This window comes from Entelurus aequoreus, linkage group LG06 (assembly GCF_033978785.1).
Source record: "Entelurus aequoreus isolate RoL-2023_Sb linkage group LG06, RoL_Eaeq_v1.1, whole genome shotgun sequence".
Lineage (NCBI taxonomy): Eukaryota > Metazoa > Chordata > Actinopteri > Syngnathiformes > Syngnathidae > Entelurus > Entelurus aequoreus.
Window position 1 is genome coordinate 3,420,545 of NC_084736.1, and position 25,444 is coordinate 3,445,988.

The following is a 25,444-nucleotide window of genomic DNA, read 5'->3' on the forward strand; positions in this document are numbered from 1 at the left end:
GACACCCCTGATGTAGACGATCTATATCTGCTGTACACATTGACTTTACAAAAAATATATTTGGGTTACTTCTCTTGTTGCCTTATTTGTATTTATTTGACTTTATTAGATATATCTGAAAATATCTTGAGTTGCATGTTATGTCATACATTAGTTTCACCTTGCAAATCTGAATTGCTGGAATAAATTAAACCCTCTGACAATATTCTATTTTTCTTTTGTTGTTGTTTTATCTGCATTTCTACTTTTCAGCAGTTTTGAGGAACCTAGCAGTTTTTAGCCCAAGGACTGTGGAAAAAAAAAAAAAAAAAAATTGCCGATTTTAGGGCCTGATAAGACAATTCAAAAGATTGGTCTAGTACAGGGGTCGGCAACCCAAAATGTTGAAAGAGCCATATTGGACCAAAAATACAAAAACAAATCTGTCTGGAGCCGCAAAAAATTAAAAGCCATATTACATACAGATAGTGTCATGAGATATAAATTGAATTAAGATGACTTAAAGGAAACTAAATGAGCTCAAATATAGCTACAAATGAGGCATAATGCTGCAATATGTACATATAGCTAGCCTAAATAGCATGTTAGCATCGATTAGCTTGCAGTCATGCAGTGACCAAATATGTCTGACTAGCACTCCACACAAGTCAATAACATCAACAAAACTCACCTTTGTGCCTTCACGCACAACGTTAAAAGTTTGGTGGACAGAATGAGACAGAAAAAGAAGTGGCATAAAACACGTCCTAGAAAGTCGGAGAAAGTTATACTTGTAAACAAACTACGGTGAGTTCAAGGACCGCCAAAATTAGTAGGACAAAAAGGCCGCTCGCCAAATACTCGAATCAGTGAAGCATGTTTAATACAAACAGTGTGATTTGTAACAATTAGGGAGGTTTGCGTCATGTTTGTCCTCCTACGGAAACCATATTAAAACAATTTTTTTTTTTTTCCCTCATATTTTTCCATTTTTCATACATTTTTTAAAAAGCTCCTGAGAGCCACTAGGGCGGCGCTAAAGAGCCGCATGCGGCTCTAGAGCCGCGGGTTGCCGACCCCTGGTCTAGTAATAATTAAAATTATTCATAGATTACATTTTTACAGTGGTTCTTTGTTAATTAAATGTGTGAACTGTTCAAGGAACTTTTGAGGATTCAATGTAAAAAAAAAAAAAGTGCATTTAATTAATGCTATCAACACAATATTTACACATTATTTACACATTAACACTGGCTGGTAGTTTGGGGGTGTGTGTGTGTGTGTGCAGAGTCAGAGGAGCCAGGAATGACACTGTAGCTGCTCCAAGGTGGCTCGCTGCTCCATGTCCGAGGTCAAGCAGATCCACAAAAAGTCCTTGCAATCTGCACGGAGATAAAGATGAAGTTACTAAACCGCGCCGGTACGAGGCTGCGTGTGCGGCTTTTTCACCTTGGGACAGTACCCGGTTCAACCTCAGACCCTTAATGAGGAACATGAGCGTGTCGAAACGTTCGGTTCCATCCAGCAGCTCAAATAAAAGCGCGCCTAATTGCCAGACGGTGGCCGGACCGGCCTTGTAAGGCCTCTTGAAGACGTACTCCGGAGGAGCGTAACGTAAGGTTCCTGCGAGACACACAAAACCAATTGGGCTCGTCGTTTTTGAAGGGGAAATGGAACATCTTACCAGCATATTCTTGATAGGGTTCGTCGCTGACGAAGCAGCTGCAGCCAAAATCTATGACGCGCACTAGAGGGAGACTAAAGGTTGCCTGCAGTAGAATATTCCGTTGCTTCAGGTCCCGATGGAAAACGTTCACGGCATGCATTTTGATAGCGGTGTCCACCAACTGCTTCAAGATGTTCTAAAATTGACAAAAAAATGTAAAGTGGATGATTATGAAACATACTTGCCTCCATGGGGCCCTAAGCAAAATTTGATTTTGGGGCCCTCTATTTCTGCCAATAATATTGATTGTTGATCATTCACACACCTACTATAAACTCATTGCGGCTCTGGCAGTGTTGTTTACATGATCCTATTGTCAGCCTGACATGTCTTTACAAATGACAATTGTTGCGTTTGACCAGATGTTCCTCCAAGTGGGATGTAAAACGCTGGTCAGTCCCAAGTTCCTTAGATGACATATAACTGAACTCAAAGGTACCACCAAGCACAGAATAGGTATTTTGTAATTTATTGTCAAATATTTGAGAATAGAGACCAGCCTCGAACAACACATACAAATGCGTAGCCCAAGTTGATCTGGCATTCCAAAGGAAAAAGCAACTCTTTTCCCACAAAGAAAGCCCCCATCTCCCCCTCCCCCCCTCCTCTCAACACTGATAAGAAGAGAGACTTGGGGGTTGTGTTCACATTCCTGATGGTTTACGACCCTGTCTAAACAGGCAATCTGAAGACAAAGAGAAACTGGTATACAGAGTATACATGGAAAAATATGAGCTGATTCAAACATGATTATGAATAAAGAAATAACTCTTAAACATATGCATTATCCACACATGTCATTTCTAAAGATATGGGGGTGGCCCAGTTAAGAACATAAATAATACCAATGAATGAACGAATGATGTCCAGAGTGCCACATATGGTTCCTAATCTTAAAATGTAGAAAACATTCAGCTACAAGCGTGGCCTGGGGTTGAACAGTCCAAGTGATAAAGCTTTGTATTTACAGTAAAAGTGTCACCTTGTCTCATCAGTCTTGTACATATTAGTCTTTAATTACTAGTTTATATTTTTAGTTAATTGTTCATATTTAATGTTTACTTTGTACAAAGAGAGCGCAGTCTACTGAAGTTAAATTCCATGTGTGTTAAACATAACTGGACAATAAAGCTGATTCTGATTCACTTTATTTTTGGTAACAAAAACCTGAAACAGCAATGTGCAAAAATTATTCGTAGTGCAAGAAAAACAAAGTGCAACAATAAAATCACTTCAATATATATAAAAAAGGAACAAATTCAATTGTACAAAGAACAACATAATTAAATGAAATATCAAGCAAATACTTAAATAACATTAATGAACAGAGTTACCAGAAACAAGGTAACATAACGGTTTATAAACAAATATAAAGTTACTACATATTAAAACTATGTAAATGTACATAACGATGTGCAAAAAATTTTTGGGGAAAAAATCAAAATAAACTACCTTAAATTAAGGTCCTTAATTCACACATTTGACCATCACATCATCGTTCCTCTGTTCTTCACCACCCACACCACTCCACCCACTCCTTAAAACCTGTGCTTCCTGGCTTTTCTGGAGGCAAAGTCATTTATGACATCACTGTAAGAAATCTGATGGCCGACTTTGTTATATTAATACTAATCACTGCCTCGTACTTGCAAAAAATAAAAAATAAGAATTTTTTGTTAATTGCTTTTGGGGGCCCCCTGGTGGCCGCAGGGCCCTAAGGAAGCGCTTAGTATGCTTATGCCTTGGGCCGGCTCTGCCCTAACCCTAACCCTAACCCTAAAAAACTCTCGTACAAATTCCAATCTGGCTTCAGAACTAACCACTCCACTGACACATGCCTTCTCTATCCGAGCGACCACATCAAACATGAGGTGGACGCGGGCAAATACTGCGGCATGGTCATGCTGGACCTTCACAAGGCCTTTGACACCGCTAACCACGCTATACTGTTGGATAAGCTCAGAGCAATCTGATTTAACAAGAACTCATGGAGCTGGATGCAATCTTACTTGGAGGGGAGGGAGCAGGTGGTAGAGGTAAACGGCACCGTGTCCCACCCCCCTCTCGGTGAGCTGTGGAGTCCCCCAAGGCAGTATATTGGGACCTTTACTGTTCCTAATATACATAAACGACTTGTCATCGGCATGCGACTGTGAATTGTTTTTGTTTGCGGATGACTCTGCCTTGCTGGTATCCGACAAGTACAAGTCACAGGTGGAGAATATCCTCAGTGCTGAGCTGTGTAGAACTTGCACCTGGCTCGCTGACAACAAGCTATCCATACACTTGGGTAAAACTGAATCCATCCTGTTTGGGTCCCACATCAACCTTAAGAAAGTCAATGACTTCACCATAAAAGTGGGTGACATTGTTATCACCAGGAAAGATGAGGTCACCTACCTAGGTTCCATTCTAGAGGCTAACCTTTCCTGTGATGAAATGGCAACCAAGGTCATCAAAAAGGTCAACCAACGAACGAGATTTCTCTACAGAATCTCCTCTCTGGTCAACAAAAGCACTTTGAATATTCTAGCGGGAACTCTCGTTCAACCCTTTTTCCATTACGCATGCACCTCCTGGTACCCTAGCAGCAAAACCCTCAAATCTAAACTCCAAACATCCCAGAACAAGCTAGTCAGATTACTTCTAGACCTCCACCCCAGATCCCACCTCACTCCTACCCACTTCTCCAAAGTGGGCTGGCTCAAGGTGGAGGACAGAGTTAAACAACTTGCACTGAGCCTAGTCTATAAAATCCGCTACACCTCCCTGATACCGAAGTACATGTCAAACTACTTCCTTAACGTAAATGACCGCCATAACCACAACACCAGGGGGAGCTCCACTAACCACGTTAAACCCAGATTCCCATCTAACAAAGGTCTTAACTCATTCTCTTTCTATGCCACATCAATATGGAATGCACTCCCAACAGGTGTAAAAGAAAGGGCATCTCTATCCTCCTTCAAAACCGCACTAAAACAACACCTCCAGGCAACTTCAACCCTAGACTAACACCCTCCCTTCCACATCATACCTCCCCAGATTGTAAATAATCAAATGTAAATAATCAAACGTATATACTTGTTCTTATGCATTCTGATCTGTCTATGTCCACTACTTGCTGTACATATCCTACCAAGTCAGACCTACACTGTCCATTTCTCTGATGATGCAATTGTTGATGACCGAAGTGCTGATATCAACCAAGCCCTCCACATCCCACACCCCGGATTGTAAATAATGTAAATAATTCAATGTATATACTCTGATGATTAACTTGTGTGATAACTGTATTATGATGATAGTATATATTTGTACCATGAATTGATTTAAGTGGACCCCGATTTAAAGGTCTACTGAAAGCCACTACTAGCGACCACGCAGTCTGATAGTTTATATATCAATGATGAAATCTTAACATTGCAACACATGCCAATACGGCCGGGTTAACTTATAAAGTGACATTTTAAATTTCCCGGGAAACTTCCGGCTGAAAACGTCTAGATATGATGACGTAAGCGCGTGACGTCAAGGGTTGAAGGAGACATTTTGGAATAGCACGGTCGCCAGCTTAAATCGTCTGTTTTCATCGCTAAATTCCACAGTATTCTGGACATCTGTGTTGGTGAATCTTTTGCAATTTGTTCAATGAACAATGGAGACTGCAAAGAAGAAAGCTGTAGGTGGGATCGGTGTATTAGCGGCTGGCTGCAGCAACACAACCAGGAGGACTTTGAGTTGGATAGCAGACGCGCTACCGTGAGTACAGCTTTGGCTTCCAAACATTTGATCGCTTGCCCGTACGTGCGTGTCGCTATGTGCATGTCACGTACGTAACTTTGGGGAAATATATGTTTCTTGCCGACTCTGATGGCGGCCGGGGTGTCGTCAAAAGCTACAACGCCCGCCGCCGCGCCGCTGTCCTCACCTTGACTTCCTCCGTCTCCGGGCCGCCGACCGCATCGATGATCGGGTGAAGTCCTTCGTCGCGCCGTCGATTGCTGGAACGCAGGTGAGCACGGGTCGTGATGAGCAGATGAGGGCTGGCTGGCGTTGGTGAAGAGCTAATGTTTTTAGCATAGCTCTGTCGAGGTCCCGTAGCTAAGTTAGCTTCAATGGCGTCGTTAGCAACAGCATTGCTAGGCTTCGCCAGGCGGTACAGCATTAACCGTGTGGTTACAGGTCCATGGTTTAATACTAATAGTAGTATTGTTGATCTTCTGTCTATCCTTCCAGTCAGGGACTTATTTATTTTGTTTCTATCTGCAGTTAAGCACGATGCTATCACGTTAGCGCCGTAGCTAAAGTGCTTCACCGATGTATTGTCGTGGAGATAAAAGTCACTGTGAATGTCCATTTGGCGTTCTCGACTCTCATTTTCAAGAGGATATAGTATCCCAGGTGGTTTAAAATACAAATCCATGATTCACAATAGAAAAAGGAGAGAGTGTGGAATCCAATGAGCCAGCTTGTACCTAAGTTACGGTCAGAGCGAAAAAAGATATGTCCTGCACTGCACTCTAGTCCTTCACTCTCACGTTCCTCATCCACGAATCTTTCATCCTGACTCAAATTAATGGGGTAATCGTCGCTTTGTCGGTCCGAATCGCTCTCGCTGCTGGTGTAAACAACGGGGAAATGTGAGGAGCCTTTCAACCTGTGACGTCACGCTACTTCCGGTACAGGCAAGGCTTTTTTATCAGCGACCAAAACTTTATCGTCGATGTTCTCTACTAAATCCTTTCAGCAAAAATATGGCAATATCGCAAAATGATCAAGTATGACACATAGAATGGATCTGCTATCCCCGTTTAAATAAAAAAATCTCATTTCAGTAGGCCTTTAAACAAGTTGAAAAACTTATTGGGGTGTTACCATTTAGTGGTCAATTGTGGCAAGTGTGTTCTAAAATGATGAGCAGAGTTGCCTTACCTTGGTCTCGTACTCCTCCAGTGGACCCAGCTTGTACTTGGTCCTGTAGGTGAACAGGTCCACAGACGGCGCCGGCCTCTCCATGACCAGGACCAGCTCCTGCTGCAGATCATACGTGTCCAACAGTAGGACCACCGAGGACGTCCCGTCTCGGTTCCTTAAAGAGGACGCTTGCAGCATTAGCAAAGCCTCTAAGGGCACCTTCTGGACTTTCCCGTTGATGTACTACGGGATCATGGACAGACGGAAATTGACCAACTGATGAAAAAATGGCCTGAATAGAAATGTGCATGCAAGCACTTACCAAAGAGACGCTTTCGACTTTTTCTATGGGGATGTATTTAATGGCCACCTGACAGACATAATGAAATAGTTGGTGATGGTGATGGTGATGGTGATGGCGATGGTGATTGGGGGGGTTGTGCATACAAAAACTCCTACCGGAAACCCGTCGCTTTTCCTGTAACCGGCATAAACGGATCCAAAACCTCCTTCTCCGAGCTTCTCCAACTGTAGGTACTTCAGCACAAATGTTGCTACGGAGATGAAAGGCACATTTGCAACATAAAACTTGTGCTTGACACAAAGAAGATGAGATGAATGGCTGAGTTAAAAGCTATGGGATGAGAAATGCTCACAATGGACCTTACAAAAAGTGTCTTTTATCCAATGAATTGGAAATGTTTGCACACTGAAGATGACTTACTTGAAAATGTGCCACTTGGGTATATGACTCTCAGAGGATGACTGACCCAATTGATGTTTTTCAATGAAGATATTGAATGAGAATGTTTGCATGATGAGGATAATTGACTAATAAGATGCGTCCGTTTTCCATTGCACACAGGATCATTTCCAAAAACGCATCCTTTTTCAATAGAAGTATTCAATGAACTATTTTTAGCATTTACTAAAATGTGTTTTCTAGGGAATTGTTGAATGAGAAATACATAAGCAATGGATGACTGACCAAAAAGGTGGTTTTTCAATGAAGGAATTGAATGAGAAATGTTGATGATTTACTAAAATGTGTCCTTTTTTACTTAATAAGTCTTTGGCCCGTTTACACTGGACATCAAATCTGATTTTTTTGCCCGCAAGTGACACAGATTGGGTATTTTTTGCCAATCTAAACGCTCTCAAGTGCTTAAAATCTGGGGCCGTACTTATCAAGCTTCTTAGAGTGCCATTTTACACTTAAGTCCTGAGAATTTGCGAAATTTAGTCCTACTCTCAAACTTAAGAATAAAAGCTTTTTATCAACGTTCTTAAGTCTAAGAATCACTCCTACTCTCCACGATATTTAAGAGACCTTCAGAGGTGTCTTAAGTGGTTAGGAGTTGCCAGCAGGGGATGGCACTGAGGCGAGAGAGACGTGCGCCAACGTTCAGGGAACGGAACAATGTTTTGTTTTTTTGATGACGAGCAGCTGATCAAACGGTATCGTTTAGACAGAGCGGATATTATTTTTGTCACAGATTTAATACTTTTCGATTCCTTGTTGATTTCTGCATGTGTCTGCAGTGGGCTAGTATATATAGAGCCACCCACACCAGTTTCAAATGAGTTGCCTAATTAATGAATTGGAAAGAAAATGTTATGACAGTAGCGTATGTGTGTGGCCGTGAGGTGAGTGACGTCAGTGAGTGTGTGGGCGAGAGAAGAGAGGGAGCGGTAGCGTGAGTGCCGGCGGGGACTAGTTTGTTTTGTATTATTTTGTAGTTTATTGTCAAAATATACACTCCCATTGTCCACTTAAATATTTCCAAGATATTTCTTTATTCTTAGACAACGGATTCCCTTCCGTGATTGGTCATTTCTATGGACACAGAAATGACGTCACCTAAAATTCCATTTAAGGCACATAGTAATGTCGTAATTCAGCTCTGAGTGTGACACTTAAGATTCAGTCCTACACTTCGCTGAAAGTGTGAGTAAGACGCTTGATAACTAACTTTTAAGTGCAGCTTTCAGCGAAGAATTTATTTAGTCTTAAGTCAACTCTTAGCAGACTTCTTAGGAGTAATTCTAAGAAGCTTGATAAGTACGGCCCCAGATCTATTGGTATCCGATTTGGACCACACAAGAACTGTTCCACACTAAGGATTACTAAATTAAATATGTGCCTTTTTACTTAAGGTATCGACTCAGAAATGTCTGCACACTACAGATAAATGATTCAAATGTATCTTCATCAAATGGCGATATTGAAGAGAAGCTTACACAAAAAATGACAAACGTTGTTTTTCAATGGAAGTATTGAATGATAAAAGACTGACTTAAATGTGTCTTTTTTCGATGGATGTATTGAATGATAAAAGACTGACTTAAATGTGTCTTTTTTCAATGGAAGTATTGAATGATAAAAGACTGACTTAAATGTGTCTTTTTTCAATGGAAGTATTGAATGATAAAAGACTGACTTAAATGTGTCTTTTTTCAATGGAAGTATTGAATGATAAAAGACTGACTTAAATGTGTCTTTTTTCAATGGAAGTATTGAATGATAAAAGACTGACTTAAATGTGTCTTTTTGAAATGGAAGTATTGAATGATAAAATAACTTAAATGTGTCTTTTTTCAATGGAAGTATTGAATGATAAAAGACTGACTTAATTAAATGTGTCTTTTTTCAATGGAAGTATTGAATGATAAAAGACTGACTTAATTAAATGTGTCTTTTTTCGATGGATGTATTGAATGATAAATAACTTAAATGTGTCTTTTTGCAATGGAAGTATTGAATGATAAAAGACTGACTTAAATGTGTCTTTTTGAAATGGAAGTATTGAATGATAAAATAACTTAAATGTGTCTTTTTTCAATGGAAGTATTGAATGATAAAAGACTGACTTAAATGTGTCTTTTTTCAATGGAAGTATTGAATGATAAGACTTAAATGTGTCTTTTTTCAATGGAAGTATTGAATGATAAAAGACTGACTTAAATGTGTCTTTTTGAAATGGAAGTATTGAATGATAAAATAACTTAAATGTGTCTTTTTTCAATGGAAGTATTGAATGATAAAAGACTGACTTAATTAAATGTGTCTTTTTTCGATGGATGTATTGAATGATAAATAACTTAAATGTGTCTTTTTGCAATGGAAGTATTGAATGATAAAAGACTGACTTAAATGTGTCTTTTTGAAATGGAAGTATTGAATGATAAAATAACTTAAATGTGTCTTTTTTCAATGGAAGTATTGAATGATAAAAGACTGACTTAATTAAATGTGTCTTTTTTCGATGGATGTATTGAATGATAAATAACTTAAATGTGTCTTTTTGCAATGGAAGTATTGAATGATAAAAGACTGACTTAAATGTGTCTTTTTGAAATGGAAGTATTGAATGATAAAATAACTTAAATGTGTCTTTTTTCAATGGAAGTATTGAATGATAAAAGACTGACTTAATTAAATGTGTCATTTTTCCATGGAAGTATTGAATGATAAAAGACTGACTTAATTAAATGTGTCATTTTTCCATGGAAGTATTGAATGATAAAAGACTGACTTAATTAAATGTGTCATTTTTCCATGGAAGTATTGAATGATAAAAGACTGACTTAATTAAATGTGTCATTTTTCCATGGAAGTATTGAATGATAAAAGACTTAAATGTGTCTTTTTGCAATGGAAGTATTGAATGATAAAATAACTTAAATGTTTCTTTTTTCAATGGAAGTATTGAATGATAAAAGACTGACTTAAATGTATTTGTCTTTTTTCAATGGAAGTATTGAATGATAAAAGACTGACTTAATTAAATGTGTCATTTTTCAATGGAAGTATTGAATGATAAAAGACTGACTTAATTAAATGTGTCATTTTTCAATGGAAGTATTGAATGGTAAAAGACTGACTTAATTAAATGTGTCATTTTTCCATGGAAGTATTGAATGATAAAAGACTGACTTAATTAAATGTGTCATTTTTCAATGGAAGTATTGAATGATAAAAGACTGACTTAATTAAATGTGTCTTTTTTCCATGGAAGTATTGAATAATAAAAGACTGACTTAATTAAATGTGTCATTTTTCAATGGAAGTATTGAATGATAAAAGACTGACTTAATTAAAAGTGTCATTTTTCAATGGAAGTATTGAATGATAAAAGACTGACTTAATTAAATGTGTCATTTTTCAATGGAAGTATTGAATGATAAAAGACTGACTTAATTAAATGTGTCATTTTTCCATGGAAGTATTGAATGATAAAAGACTGACTTAATTAAATGTGTCATTTTTCCATGGAAGTATTGAATGATAAAAGACTGACTTAATTAAATGTGTCATTTTTCCATGGAAGTATTGAATGATAAAAGACTGACTTAATTAAATGTGTCATTTTTCCATGGAAGTATTGAATGATAAAAGACTTAAATGTGTCTTTTTGCAATGGAAGTATTGAATGATAAAATAACTTAAATGTTTCTTTTTTCAATGGAAGTATTGAATGATAAAAGACTGACTTAAATGTATTTGTCTTTTTTCAATGGAAGTATTGAATGATAAAAGACTGACTTAATTAAATGTGTCATTTTTCAATGGAAGTATTGAATGGTAAAAGACTGACTTAATTAAATGTGTCATTTTTCCATGGAAGTATTGAATGATAAAAGACTGACTTAATTAAATGTGTCATTTTTCAATGGAAGTATTGAATGATAAAAGACTGACTTAATTAAATGTGTCATTTTTCCATGGAAGTATTGAATAATAAAAGACTGACTTAATTAAATGTGTCATTTTTCCATGGAAGTATTGAATAATAAAAGACTGACTTAATTAAATGTGTCATTTTTCAATGGAAGTATTGAATGATAAAAGACTGACTTAATTAAAAGTGTCATTTTTCAATGGAAGTATTGAATGATAAAAGACTGACTTAATTAAATGTGTCATTTTTCAATGGAAGTATTGAATGATAAAAGACTGACTTAATTAAATGTGTCATTTTTCCATGGAAGTATTGAATGATAAAAGACTGACTTAATTAAATGTGTCATTTTTCCATGGAAGTATTGAATGATAAAAGACTGACTTAATTAAATGTGTCATTTTTCCATGGAAGTATTGAATGATAAAAGACTTAAATGTGTCTTTTTGCAATGGAAGTATTGAATGATAAAATAACTTAAATGTTTCTTTTTTCAATGGAAGTATTGAATGATAAAAGACTGACTTAAATGTATTTGTCTTTTTTCAATGGAAGTATTGAATGATAAAAGACTGACTTAATTAAATGTGTCATTTTTCCATGGAAGTATTGAATAATAAAAGACTGACTTAATTAAATGTGTCATTTTTCCATGGAAGTATTGAATAATAAAAGACTGACTTAATTAAATGTGTCATTTTTCAATGGAAGTATTGAATGATAAAAGACTGACTTAATTAAATGTGTCATTTTTTAATGGAAGTATTGAATGATAAAAGACTGACTTAATTAAATGTGTCATTTTTCCATGGAAGTATTGAATAATAAAAGACTGACTTAATTAAATGTGTCATTTTTCCATGGAAGTATTGAATAATAAAAGACTGACTTAATTAAACGTGTCATTTTTCCATGGAAGTATTGAATGATAAAAGACTGACTTAATTAAATGTGTCATTTTTCCATGGAAGTATTAAATGAGATAAGCGGCATGGATTCTTACTTCTTGTGTTGTCGGCCTGTTGCAAAGTTGCAGGGCAGCAGGAACAAGGTGTGAGGGTCACAGTCTCCCGGACTACTTTCCTCGGAGTCTTTCTGGTTTGTGCGGGCTTTTTGGCTTCTAGCTTGGCGCTGGACTTCCTGGTGTTGGTCAGTTTGGCCAGCACGGCTTTTAAGGACGCCTCTGAGACTTCCACCTGCGGCTTCTTCGGGGCGACCTCCGGTTTGGCGCTGTACTTGCTGTGCAGGACTTCAGCTAGCAGAGCCTTGGCGTACAGCTCGGAGGTTTCAATCTTCGGGTCTTTGGCCAGAGCCTCTGGTTTTGTGTTGTTTGTGTTGCGTTTGGCTCTTTTAGCGGGCACGGTCTTCACTGAGAACTCAGTGACTCCCTGCTCCTTCATGAGGGATCCCGGTTTAGTGCTGGCCTTTCGTTTACTTCTTTTCGACAATGACACTTTCACTGACGACTCCACGGCTTCGGCTTTCTGCTCCTCTTGTTTGATGGTGACCTTTCTTCTGCTCCTTTTGACGGGGGGAACCGCCAGGGTCATCTGGGCCACTTTATATTCTTGGGGTTTGGTATGGACCCCCTCTTTAGGGGGCACAGTCTGTGTTGCTGGCTGTTTGACTTCAGCAACATTTGGGATGGCGCCATAAAGCCTCTTTGTGAGGAGCGCTCCATTTCTATAGGCCTTACTACTTTCAGCCTTTCTCAGACCACAGCTCTCCATGAAGGTGGCCACGTCTATGTTGTCCGTACCTACAAGAAGAAACATGTTTAGTCCATATTTTGTAATACACCTTTCATTACCACCCACTTCACCACTGCTTGAATAATCGCACAATTTTACGCTGTTTTTTACACCCAATTACTGTAAATTGAAAAGCGCTACCACTTTTTTTTTTACAGTAAAATTCTGGCGACTGAGCTGCCAGTATTGAACTGTAAAATCCACTGAATATTTTACAGTAAAAATGCAACTTTTTGGAGCAAATAAATGACGAACCTTCTTTAAAAAATATTTCTGCAAATCATTCTGACAATAAAATTGCACTTGTGTCAAAGTATTGTGGTCTTTTTCAAAGTTTTTTTTACATTTTGCACACAAGTACTTTAGAATAGAATAGAATAGAATAGAAAGTACTTTATTGATCCCTGGGGGAAAATCAGCACCACAGTTCGCTCACAATAAACAATAAACACTTAGGTATTTTTTACATGTGAATAATATAAATACAGTCTATTATACAGCATTATTCACATGTGAATAATATAAATACAGTCTATTATACAGCATTATTCACATGTGAATAATATAAATACAGTCTATTATACAGCATTATTCACATGTGAATAATATAAATACAGTCTATTATACAGCATTATTCACATGTGAATAATATAAATACAGTCTATTATACAGCATTATTCACATGTGAATAATATAAATACAGTCTATTATACAGCATTATTCACATGTGAATAATATAAATACAGTCTATTATACAGCATTATTCACATGTGAATAATATAAATACAGTCTATTATACAGCATTATTCACATGTGAATAATATAAATACAGTCTATTATACAGCATTATTCACATGTGAATAATATAAATACAGTCTATTATACAGCATTATTCACATGTGAATAACATAAATACAGTCTATTATACAGCATTATTCACGTGTGAATAATATAAATACAGTCTATTATACAGCATTATTCACATGTGAATAATATAAATACAGTCTATTATACAGCTTAATTCACATGTAATAACATAAATACAGTATACTCTGATTCATTGGGATTCATCAAAGTGTGATGTGTAATATTTGCTTAACATTGATTTATTGCAATGGTTTCACAAATTTAGAAAATATTTTGTCCTTTGATTCCACAGTTTTTGCAAAATTGTCTTTTGTCGATATTTACCTTTTTTTAAAGAAATAAACAATATTTTGTTAATGCCATATATTAAAAAAAAATCAGTACAGATTTGTTGCAATGGTTTCAGAATTTTTTACGATGTCATGTCTTTTAACATTGCCTTTTTTTCCAAAGAATAAAACAATAACTACAATGAATGTTGTGTATGAAAAAAATAAATACAGACAAAAAAAGTATTAAATAAATAATGAGAGAATAACAAAAAAAATACCCACAGTATATATTTGTCATATTTTTTTTTAGAAGTTTTTACATAATTAACAAATGGAATCAATTACAAAAGTGTAACACTTAGCATTCTCAAACTGTGGTACAAGTACCAATGCCAAAGACTCACTTGATTAAAGTACAGTGTTTTATTTTCCTATATTCAAACAGTGTTACTGTTCAAACTGTGTATAATGTTACAGTGGCATTGGCATACTTTTGAAATAAATCTCTGTCTTGTCCTTAATGAATACTTAGGCCTACTAAGCTAATGTATTTTAATGTTGTCATCATGGTGGTACTTAATGAATACTTAGGTCTACTACACTACTGTATTTTAATGTTGTCATTATGGTGGTACTTAATGAATACTTAGGCCTACTAAGCTAATGTATTTTAATGTTGTCATTATAATGTTTTTTAATGAATACTTAGGTCTACTAAGCTAATGTATTTTAATGTTGTCATTATGGTGGTACTTAATGAATACTTAGGCCTACTAAGCTAATGTATTTTAATGTTGTCATTATGGTGTTTTTTAATGAATACTTAGGGCATAAGTATTCATTAAAAACCACCATAATGACAACATTAAAATACATTAGCTTAGTTGGCCTAAGTCTTAGGCCAACTAAGCTAATGTATTTTAATGTTGTCATTATAATGTTTTTTAATGAATACTTAGGCCTACTAAGTTAATGTTGTCATTATGGTGGTACTTAATGAATACTTAGGCCTACTAAGTTAATGTTGTCATTATGGTGGTACTTAATGAATACTTAGACCTTTTACCTAAGTTACGGTCAGAGCGAAAAAAGATACGTCCTGCACTGCACTCTAGTCCTTCACTCTCACGTTCCTCATCCACAAATCTTTCATCCTGGCTCAAATTAATGGGGTAATCGTCGCTTTCTCGGTCCGAATCTCTCTCGCTGCTGGTGTAAACAATGGGGAAATGTGAGGAGCCTTTCAACCTGTGACGTCACGCTACTTCCGGTACAGGCACGGATTTTTTTTTATCAGCGAGCAAAAGTTGCGAACTTTATCGTCGATGTTTTCTACTAAATCCTTTCAGCAAAAATATGGCAGTATCGCAAAATGAGGATACTTAGGCTTACTAAGTTAATGTTGTCATTATGGTGGTACTTAATGAATACTTAGACCTTTTACCTAAGTTACGGTCAGAGCGAAAAAAGATACGTCCTGCACTGCACTCTAGTCCTTCACTCTCACGTTCCTCATCCACAAATCTTTCATCCTGGCTCAAATTAATGGGGTAATCGTCGCTTTCTCGGTCCGAATCTCTCTCGCTGCTGGTGTAAACAATGGGGAAATGTGAGGAGCCTTTCAACCTGTGACGTCACGCTACTTCCGGTACAGGCACGGATTTTTTTTATCAGCGAGCAAAAGTTGCGAACTTTATCGTCGATGTTTTCTACTAAATCCTTTCAGCAAAAATATGGCAGTATCGCAAAATGAGGATACTTAGGCTTACTAAGTTAATGTTGTCATTATGGTGGTACTTAATGAATACTTAGACCTTTTACCTAAGTTACGGTCAGAGCGAAAAAAGATACGTCCTGCACTGCACTCTAGTCCTTCACTCTCACGTTCCTCATCCACGAATCTTTCATCCTGGCTCAAATTAATGGGGTAATCGTCGCTTTCTCGGTCCGAATCTCTCTCGCTCCATTGTAAACAACGGGGAATTGTGACGAATACTAGCTCCTGTGACGTCACGCTACTTCCGGTACAGGCAAGGCTTTTTTTTTATCAGCGACCAAAAGTTGCGAACTTTATCGTCGATGTTCTCTACTAAATCCTTTCAGCAAAAATATGGCAATATTGCGAAATGATGATACTTAGGCCTACTAAGTTAATGTTGTCATTATGGTGGTACTTAATGAATACTTAGGCCTACTAAGTTAATGTTGTCATTATGGTGGTACTTAATGAATACTTAGGCCTACTAAGTTAATGTTGTCATTATGGTGGTACTTAATGAATACTTAGGCCTACTAAGTTAATGTTGTCATTATGGTGGTACTTAATGAATACTTAGACCTTTTACCTAAGTTACGGTCAGAGCGGAAAAAGGTACGTCCAGCACTGCACTCTAGTCCTTCACTCTCACGTTCCTCATCCACAAATCTTTCATCCTGGCTCAAATTAATGGGGTAATCGTCGCTTTCTCGGTCCGAATCTCTCTCGCTGCTGGTGTAAACAATGTGGAAATGTGGGGAGCCTTTCAACCTGTGACGTCACGCTACTTCCGGTACAGGCAAGGCTTTTTTTTTATCAGCGAGCAAAAGTTGCGAACTTTATCGTCGATTTTCTCTACTAAATCCTTTCAGCAAAAATATGGCAATATCGCGAAATGATCAAGTATGACACACAGAATGGATCTGCTATCCCCGTTTAAATAACAAAATGTCATTTCAGTAGGCCTTTAAGTGTAACTCAGGTATTGGGTTTCACTATGTAAAAGTGCTTTGAGTCACTAGAGAAAAGTGCTATATAAATATAATTCACTTCACTAATCAGCAAATAAATTTCAGTTGGCTTCACTTCTGCAGGATGTTGTAGTTGGAGATGTGTTTGGAACATCTTAGTTGAGTATAATTATTATTATGTTAAAAGTTGACACATCATGTTAGGCTGATGAAACAACTTTGTGGTATTTCCCACATTTTCAACTTTAAAGCATATAACTTTGAAGACGAGCATTTTTTTTGTTGTAATTGAGAGTTGCCACTACTCACCTGGGTGGATGTTGGGGGCCAGAAAAGGTAAAGTGTGAAAGCTGTCCACGTTCATAACTGCCCGTGTTAATTCCACAGAGTGTAGACTTGCACAAATAACATAATAATAATAGAAAAAGGCGAGCCGGCTAGGGGATGGTGTGAAGTGGAGTGTCGGAGTCATAAAGGGCTGCCGTCCTTTGGCAGTCACAAACACGTCAAAGGCGCTATGCCGCCCCGCGGGACTCGAACAAGGGGACACGGCCGTGACACTTGCCTGCGACTTAAACCACGCGGCCTCCGCCGCAAAGCAGGCTTGTAAGGAAGCCGCGACTTTGGACAAAGACATGAGTCACCGTCACGACAGCCGCCATGCCGGCCCCGTCGTTAATTGATTTACAGTAATGAGGTTTCGCGGGAGAGGCGCTGACGTCACGGCTGCTGAATCAAAGCGGAAGTGTTGATTGTTTACTTTATGGCACATTTGAATCAAACTCTGGAATGTTGCTACGAGGAGCACTTATCATGAAGTCATTATTTCGCAAAAAAGGATACATTTCCTGTAACTTAATGTGAGCAAAGAACCCGCCATTACAAAATATATTTTAAAAAATTTAACAACGTGATTCCTGCTTTTTTATATTACCATAACAATCCATCCATCCAGGCCCGGCCCTAACCAATCTGGCGCCCTAGGCAAGATTTTAGGTGGCGCCCCCCCACATCGGCAGTGAAGTGTATATACTCACAAGAAACCGAATAGCTTCGTCTTTGACCTTTTTTTTTTTTACTTAAAGAAAGCAAATTAACAATCAGAATAGTTAACAAGATTTAAAAAAAATATGGATAAATAAATGAATGCAAAAAATAAAAAATGAATATATGAAATACAATGTTTTTTACATCCATAAACACAAAATAAAACGTGTCAACAAGTTGCATAACATAAATTAGAAATACAATATAAATAAGGCACTGCACAAAACAAGATATCAAACCAGTATGACTTTAACAACTATATTACAAAAAAAGGGGATCCTACAGAGTTCTCTAATTGTGCTTTTTAATATTGCATTAACTAGAATGACTTACAAATGACTGTACACCAGGGAGTACTGTAATTACCTAACGTTACATTATTTTACATAACAATTTAGCTCCCTCCACAATATTAACCCGACGTTAAAACAGGATTAGCAATTGCCGAATCATGTAACATTAGCTTAATGCTAAAAAGCCAGGTTACTATCACATTCTGTAACAGACAAATCATTTCATGTAGGCTAACGTTACCTACCTGCTACCTCTGTCTTTTTCTCGTTTCTCCTCTTCTTTTCTCTTCCCTGGGCACCTGACAGTTTTGGCCGTTTTGACATCTTATGTTGATTTTTTGATGTGGTGACGTCCAAAAAGAGTCATGATACGGGAAGCGAGGGGGCGCACCGTGCCGGGGGAGGGGCATCGTAATGTTGTAACAAATAATATTTCTATTAAATAGGCTTTACTTTGCATTTCAATTAACGTGGGATTATTTTATGTATTTAGAAATAATAGTACCAATTTTTTTTAATTATTTTTTTTCCCCTCCAACATTTGTGGCACTGGCGTGGCGCCCCCTGATGGACGGCGCCCTTAGCATTTGCCTATACGGCCTATGCCACGGGCCGGGCCTGCATCCATCCATCCATTTTCTACAGCTTGTCCCTTTCGGGGTTGCGGGGGGTGCTGGAGCCTATCTCAGCTGCATTCGGGCGGAAGGCGGGGTACACCCTGGACAAGTCGCCACCTCATCACAGGGCCAATTAACACAGATAGACAGACAAGTTAAAGTTAAAGTAGCAATATTGTCACACACACACTTTGATTGATTGATTGATTGATTGATTGATTGATTGATTGATTGATTGATTGATAGGTGTGGCGAAATGATTCTCTGCATAATAATAATAATGCATTTTATTTGTAAAAGCACTTTACATTGAGCAAACCTAAAAGTGCTACAGTGTATTAAAAAATAAAAAGACAATAAAAAAATAAAAAAAATTAATAAAAACTAGAACAGCCTAATAGCTAGAACTAGCATGCATATATCTAAAAAAAAAAAAAAAAAAGGCTTTTTTAAAAAGAAGGGTTTTTAAGCCATTTTTAAAAGCATCCACAGTCTGTGGTGCCCTCAGGTGGTCAGGGAGAGCGTTCGCGCCCGGGAATCATTTTTTGGTGATTTAACCCCCAATTCCAACCCTTGATGCTGAGTGCCAAGCAGGGAGGTAATGGCTCCCATTTTTTATAGTCTTTGGTATGACTCGGCCGGGGTTTGAACTCACGACCTACCCATCTCAGGGCGGACACTCTAACCCAGTGGTTCTTAACCTTGTTGGAGGTACCGAACCCCACCAGTTTCATATGCGCATTCTCTGAACCCTTTTTTGGTGAAAAATAAAATGTTTTTTTCTTTCAAATTCAAGACAAAGTTATATGTTTTTGGTAACACTTTAGTATGGGGAACATATTCTAAGTAACAAAGACTTAATTTAGAGGTATTTGGTTAGGGTTAGGGTTAGGGCCAGGGTTAGATGATTAGAGTTATAATAAGGCCATGCCGAATAAGGCATTAATAAGTACTTAATGACTAGTTAAGAGCCAATATGTTACTAATTTGCATGTTAATAAGCAACTAATTAATGGTGAATATGTTCCCCATACTAAAGTGTTACCATGTTTTTTTACTGGTGCATAACATGAAGCGTGCATGAACATCACCTTGTTCAAAGAACAAAACCAACACAGTGCATGAACTCACAACAAATTACGCAAATATTTTTTGCAAAGCAGTAATTATAGTCTGCAAATGATGTGTTGTTGTTGAGTGTCGATGCGGTCTAGAGCTCGGCAGAGTAACCGTGTAATACTCTTCCATATCCGTATCTATGGTTGATTGGGTGGAATCACACACCCTTGTGGGTAGTGTTATTAGTTGAGTGAGACCACGTAGATTACAAAACTTGCTGTAAGATTTGGAGGAAGGTGCATCCCTGCATTGAATATCTGTGGTCAGATCTCCAGTTATAATTTTCTCCACGTTGTCTACCTCAACTAAGCACTCCTCGAGAGCCCCGTAGAAATCACTCTGATTAGAGGATCTGTACACAGTCCCTATCAGTACCGGCTTAGCGTTTTTAAATTTGATTCCTGCCCACACAGATTCAAGGGCATTGTGGTTAAGATCAGTGCGAGTTATGTATTTTATATCCTGGTGAATATACATAAATAGTAATAAATAATAAAACTGGACTCACTGGTGACGGTGGCAGTGAAGAGGACTGTGGAAAAACTAGTGAGCATCCTGGATGATGCCAGTCACCCTCTGCATACCGTTGTCAGTAGCCAGAGGAGCCTGTTCAGTGCTAGACTGCTTCATCCCAAGTGCAGGACTAATAGACTCAAAAACTCTTTTGTCCCACACGCCATTAGACTGTACAACTCCTCTCTGGGGGGGAAGGGGGGGGGGACTAGGATGACAGGGGATGCAAAACAATAACAGTGAAATACTTTTTCATAACATGGTCACTACTGCCTAGTTTCTCTTGTTATATTCTTATTTTACTGTTATATTTTTATTCTCATCGTTGCTTTTTATTTTTATTCTATTGTAATATTTTTCTATTTTGTCTCCATTTATACCCCCATTATTTACTTTTTTTTACAATTTTGTACACTGCTGCTGGAATTTAAATTTTCCTCAGGGAACTCTCCTGAAGGAATCAATAAAGTACTATCTATCTATCTATTTATCTATCTATCTATCTATCTATCTAAACACCCCCACCATGTTCATTCCTGTCCTTTCTGAAAACCGAGAAGTTTTCTATCTCTATCTCTGAGTCAGAAACACTTTGATCTAATTTAGTTTCAGAGAAACACAGGATTTTCACCTTGTTGTTGTGGAACATTTCTCGGATTTGGTCAAGTTTGGTTCCAGTGAGGCTGTTCACATTTAGGTGGGTGATGTCATCGCATCGTAACTTTCTCAATAATTAACCCATTTTCACACGGCCTTTTTTAATGCAAACTTCATACGCGCAGCTATGATACAGTGCAAATTAATTGTCGTATTTTAATATTAACAGAGGGATTAACATTAATACAATATTCAGACTAGACTGTAGACAGGTATTTTGCAAATAATATATACCTTTATACATATAACCAATGCTCTTTATAACACACACATATATATATACATATATATATACACATTGCAGTTGTTGCTGAAAGTTGACATGCTTTAAATGTGTCATAAATAAATAAATATTAATAAATAAGTTGATGAGGCAGAGTTATAAAATATTATTGTAAAGTCTCCTGAGGAGAATGGAGATGTATTGTGTTAATTGTGTTGCAAGGCGGAACAATTGTTGTGATGTTGCGCCCCTACGGACTGTAAACAAGGAGGAACATGCAAGAGGGGAGGGGCCTGGAGCATGTGATATTCAGCTCCTCGAAGGATTTCAAGTTTATTCATTGATTTGTGCAAAACTTCAAGCACGTCTTTGTTAGAACGAGGTATTGTATTTTTTGTCATTTAATTTATTTCTGAGTCTTTATTGATGTGAAATCAAAGTCTGATGTACTGTATTTTCTAAGTTTTTACTGTATTGTAATGTCTTTTCTAAGTTGCCAGGGCGTGGATGGTGTGTACAGCAAGAAGGAGTCGTCAATAAAAGCCGTTTACAAAAAAGAACTTTCCTGTGTTGCCGTGTATCGAAAAGAGCTACACACATTAAATGACATACATATATACAGTCGTGCTCATAAGTTGACATACCCTAGGAGAATTTATGATTTCTTGGCCGTTCTTCAGAGAATATGAATGATAACACAAAAACCTTTCTTCCACTCATGCTTAATGGTTGTGTGAAGCTATTTATTGGCAAACAACTGTGTTTACTCTTTTAAATCAAAATGACAGAAGAAAGTACCCAAATGACCCTGATCAAAAGTTGACATACCCCAGTGAGTTTGATCTGATAACATGCACAAAAGTTGACACAAACAGGTTTGAATGGCTAATCAAGGTTCCAATCCTCACCTGTGACATGTTTGTTTGTAATGAATGTGTGTGTATGAAAGCTCAGTGAGTTTCTGGGCTTCTGACAGACCGTAGCATCTTTCATCCAGTGCTGCACACATGCTTCTGGATTCTGAGTCATGGGGAAGGCAAAATAATTGTCAAAAGATCTGTGAGAAAAGGTAATTAAACTGCATAAAACAGGAAAGGGGTATAAAAAGATATCCAAAGAATTGAGAATGCCAATCCAAAGAATTGAGAATGCCAATCAGCAGTGTTCAAACGCTGATTAAGAAGTGGAAAATGAGGGATTCAGGTAGACCAGCAAAGATTTCAGCCACAACTCCCAGGAAAATTGTTCGAGATGCAAAGAAAAATCCACAAATAACTTCAGCTGAAATACAGGACTCTCTGAAAAATGGTGGTGTGGCTGTTTCAAGATGCACAATAAGGAGGCACTTGAAGAAAAATGGGCTGCAGGGTCGAGTGGCCAAAAAGTTCAATTTTGGTCTCATCACTCCAAATGACTTTGTTCCAGAAGTTTTGAGGCTTGTCTCTGTGCTGTTTGGCGTAATGTAAGCGGGATACTTTGTGACTATTGCGCAGAAATGGCTTTCTTCTGGTGACTCGACCATGCAGCCCATTTTTCTTCAAGTGCCTCCTTATTGTGCATCTTGAAACAGCCACACCACCATTTTTCAGAGAGTCCTGTATTTCAGCTGAAGTTATTTGTGGATTTTTCTTTAATATAATTGAGATATAATAAATATATATTTTTTAAATATAATTTGGGATAAAATACAGTGTCATTCATTTCATTCATGTAAAATTACATTTGATTATTTAATAATTGAATTATTTCATGATTAAATTATTTGTAATGAATTAAATGACTAAATAAAGCTTTAAATACTTAAATGTGTCATTTAGTTAATTAAAAAAAAGAGATATTTAATTAATGAAACAATTAAATAAATCATGAAATAATCAAATGATTAAATGTAATTTTACATTAGATTGATGACACATAGAATAACACATTTATGTCTTTAAATCAAATTCTAATTAAATATTGGCAAAATGAGGAATTATTTAAAGACTGGCTTTGATGGCTGAGTTTGACAGGGCCAAAATTGTATTAATAAATGAAATTACTTAATTGTGTAATAAATTAATTAGATCAATAAATACTAATAATTAGAAAAAAATACAAAATAATCATATCATGAAACAATTAAATCATTAAATAATCAAAATATCAAATATAATTTTACCTTATATAAATGAATGACACATCTAAGCAGACTTATTTAGTTCAAATTATGATTAATCAATGAATCTTTGAGTGATTATTTAAATATGTATTTATTTAATTTTGGCCCATGTCAAAAGATTTATCTGTTAAAGTCAGCCGTCAACACCTGACTGGTTAAGTACTTTTATTTACTTTTGGTCCCATTTTGGAAATTCAGGGTGGGGGGAAATGTCACAAAAGTCATGAAAAGAAAAAGAAGTCCTCTTAATAAAAGTGAAATAAACACATTTGTTCTGCTAGCGACAGATAACTTTCTAACTCAAAATATTAGACAAACAAGATGAACATTTATTCTAGCGTGGGCGAGAGTTCCACAGTGACTCAAAGGAAAAAAAACAGTTTTTGTCCAATTGTATTCATTAGCAAGCTATTTCCTGCTTAATTAAAAGTAACTGGAGAGTAACAAGAGTTGAGTTTTTCCTTGGTAAACATGCCACTAGTCAGTTCATATCGTTTTTAAATTCAAACTGATAAAAATAACCAAATAAGAGCTACAAAAAGGAGTGGAAACACTGTAGCTTGCATGCCAGGCCAGTAGGGGGCACTGTCACTTTTACACCTACTGTTTTCCTAAGATTGCACTTTGACAACTTTTTTTTTGTGTGTGTACATATTCAGCTTCCAAAATGCAGTTCCAATACGCTGCCAAGTTCAGGTTATTTAGAGGAGCCACGGGTGCTGGTGTATCTGCACCAGGGTGGCGCGCTGATCCGGATCGGAATTGAGGCACAGCTGCAGGAAGTCTCTGCAATCTGGAAAATGAAAATGGCGGTTAGGCTGCGGTTTGTACGACCGGTCGGTCCCAGCCATACCTTGGGATAGAACACGGTTCAGTCCGAGCATCTGCGAGATGAAGAGGAGCGTGTCAAACTGTTTGGTGCCAGCCAGTAGCTCAAAGAGCATGGCGCCCAGGTGCCACACCGTGGTGGGTCCGGCCCTGTACGCCCCCCTCAGGACAAACTCTGGGGGCGCGTAAGAGAGAGTCCCTAAAGAACCACGTCAAAGTCAAGTATGAGAGGGTGGAGTGAGAAGGTGATGGAGGTAGGGATGATGTTCGAAATCGGTTCTCCCGGTTGCTTGATAAGAAAAGAACCGATTCCATGGACTCGAATCTCTTTTTGAGAACCGGTTCCCGTTATCGAGGCCACTATAGTAAAGAAAAAGAGTTGGTTCTTTATTCGAATCCCTGGGAATGAATCCCGTCCCACAGGAAATGCCCTGTGGGACGGCAATGTTATGCCCATTTGATTGTAGACTCTTACTGACACCTTGTGGCGATATGGAAATACTACGCGTCATTAGTTTGGGCACTTCCGGGTTGAGACAATTGAGAAGTAGACAAGTTGTGTTAGCTCTTACAAGCCTTGGAAAAGATAAGTCTGTAAGTAAACTGTTTAACTTGTTTATATAACTCAATATACGGTGAAAAGTGTTTAAGTTTGATACTAAGATGTTTATTGAAAAACGATTTTTGTGCACTGTTTCGATGGATGTTTTGAGGACTTAAAATGGCTGCCAGTCGTGTATTTCCACCATCGAAGTAGTTTCAACACTCAGACGTATTTGTTTGATGATAGTACTGTATATTTGTGTGAAGCTAATATTTACATATTGTGTATTACATTTCAGCATGTTAATAGTATGTTCCAATAGCAGCAGAAGTGCACTTTTTGGAGAGCTGTATTATTTTCAGTTTTGTGCCTGAGGGGCTGATTTTATTTAACACTATATTATTATTTATACACCTATAGTGATCACAGAGACAGCTTGTTTTTGTGTTACTGTATATATTTGTTTTTCTGAAAAATCCCACTTAATATACTTTGGGTAACAACAGTCAATATTTTTTGAG

The 25,444-nt window shown here is 37.3% G+C and overlaps 2 protein-coding genes across 2 annotated transcripts in view; both read right to left on the reverse strand.

The window, feature by feature from the left end:
• Positions 1–1,220: 1,220 nt before the first annotated feature.
• Positions 1,221–17,375, reverse strand: LOC133651407 (serine/threonine-protein kinase pim-2-like). Its single transcript, XM_062049352.1, has 8 exons — positions 17,231–17,375; positions 12,308–13,063; positions 7,082–7,176; positions 6,945–6,992; positions 6,641–6,865; positions 1,664–1,841; positions 1,429–1,602; positions 1,221–1,361 (listed from the first exon to the last, which is right to left on the reverse strand). The coding sequence occupies exons 1-8, from the start codon at positions 17,283–17,285 to the stop codon at positions 1,270–1,272; spliced, it is 1,623 nt and encodes a 540-aa protein (XP_061905336.1). The 5' UTR covers positions 17,286–17,375; the 3' UTR covers positions 1,221–1,269.
• A 6,214-nt stretch (positions 17,376–23,589) lies between these two features.
• LOC133651757 (serine/threonine-protein kinase pim-2-like) overlaps positions 23,590–25,444 on the reverse strand; it is a 14,988-nt gene continuing 13,133 nt past the window's right edge. The window contains exons 8-9 of the mRNA XM_062049857.1: positions 24,405–24,578; positions 23,590–24,344 (exon numbers count right to left, since the gene is read on the reverse strand). Coding sequence (XP_061905841.1) covers positions 24,253–24,344; positions 24,405–24,578 — 266 coding nt within the window. The 3' untranslated portion in view covers positions 23,590–24,252. The remainder of the gene's footprint in view (positions 24,345–24,404; positions 24,579–25,444) is intronic.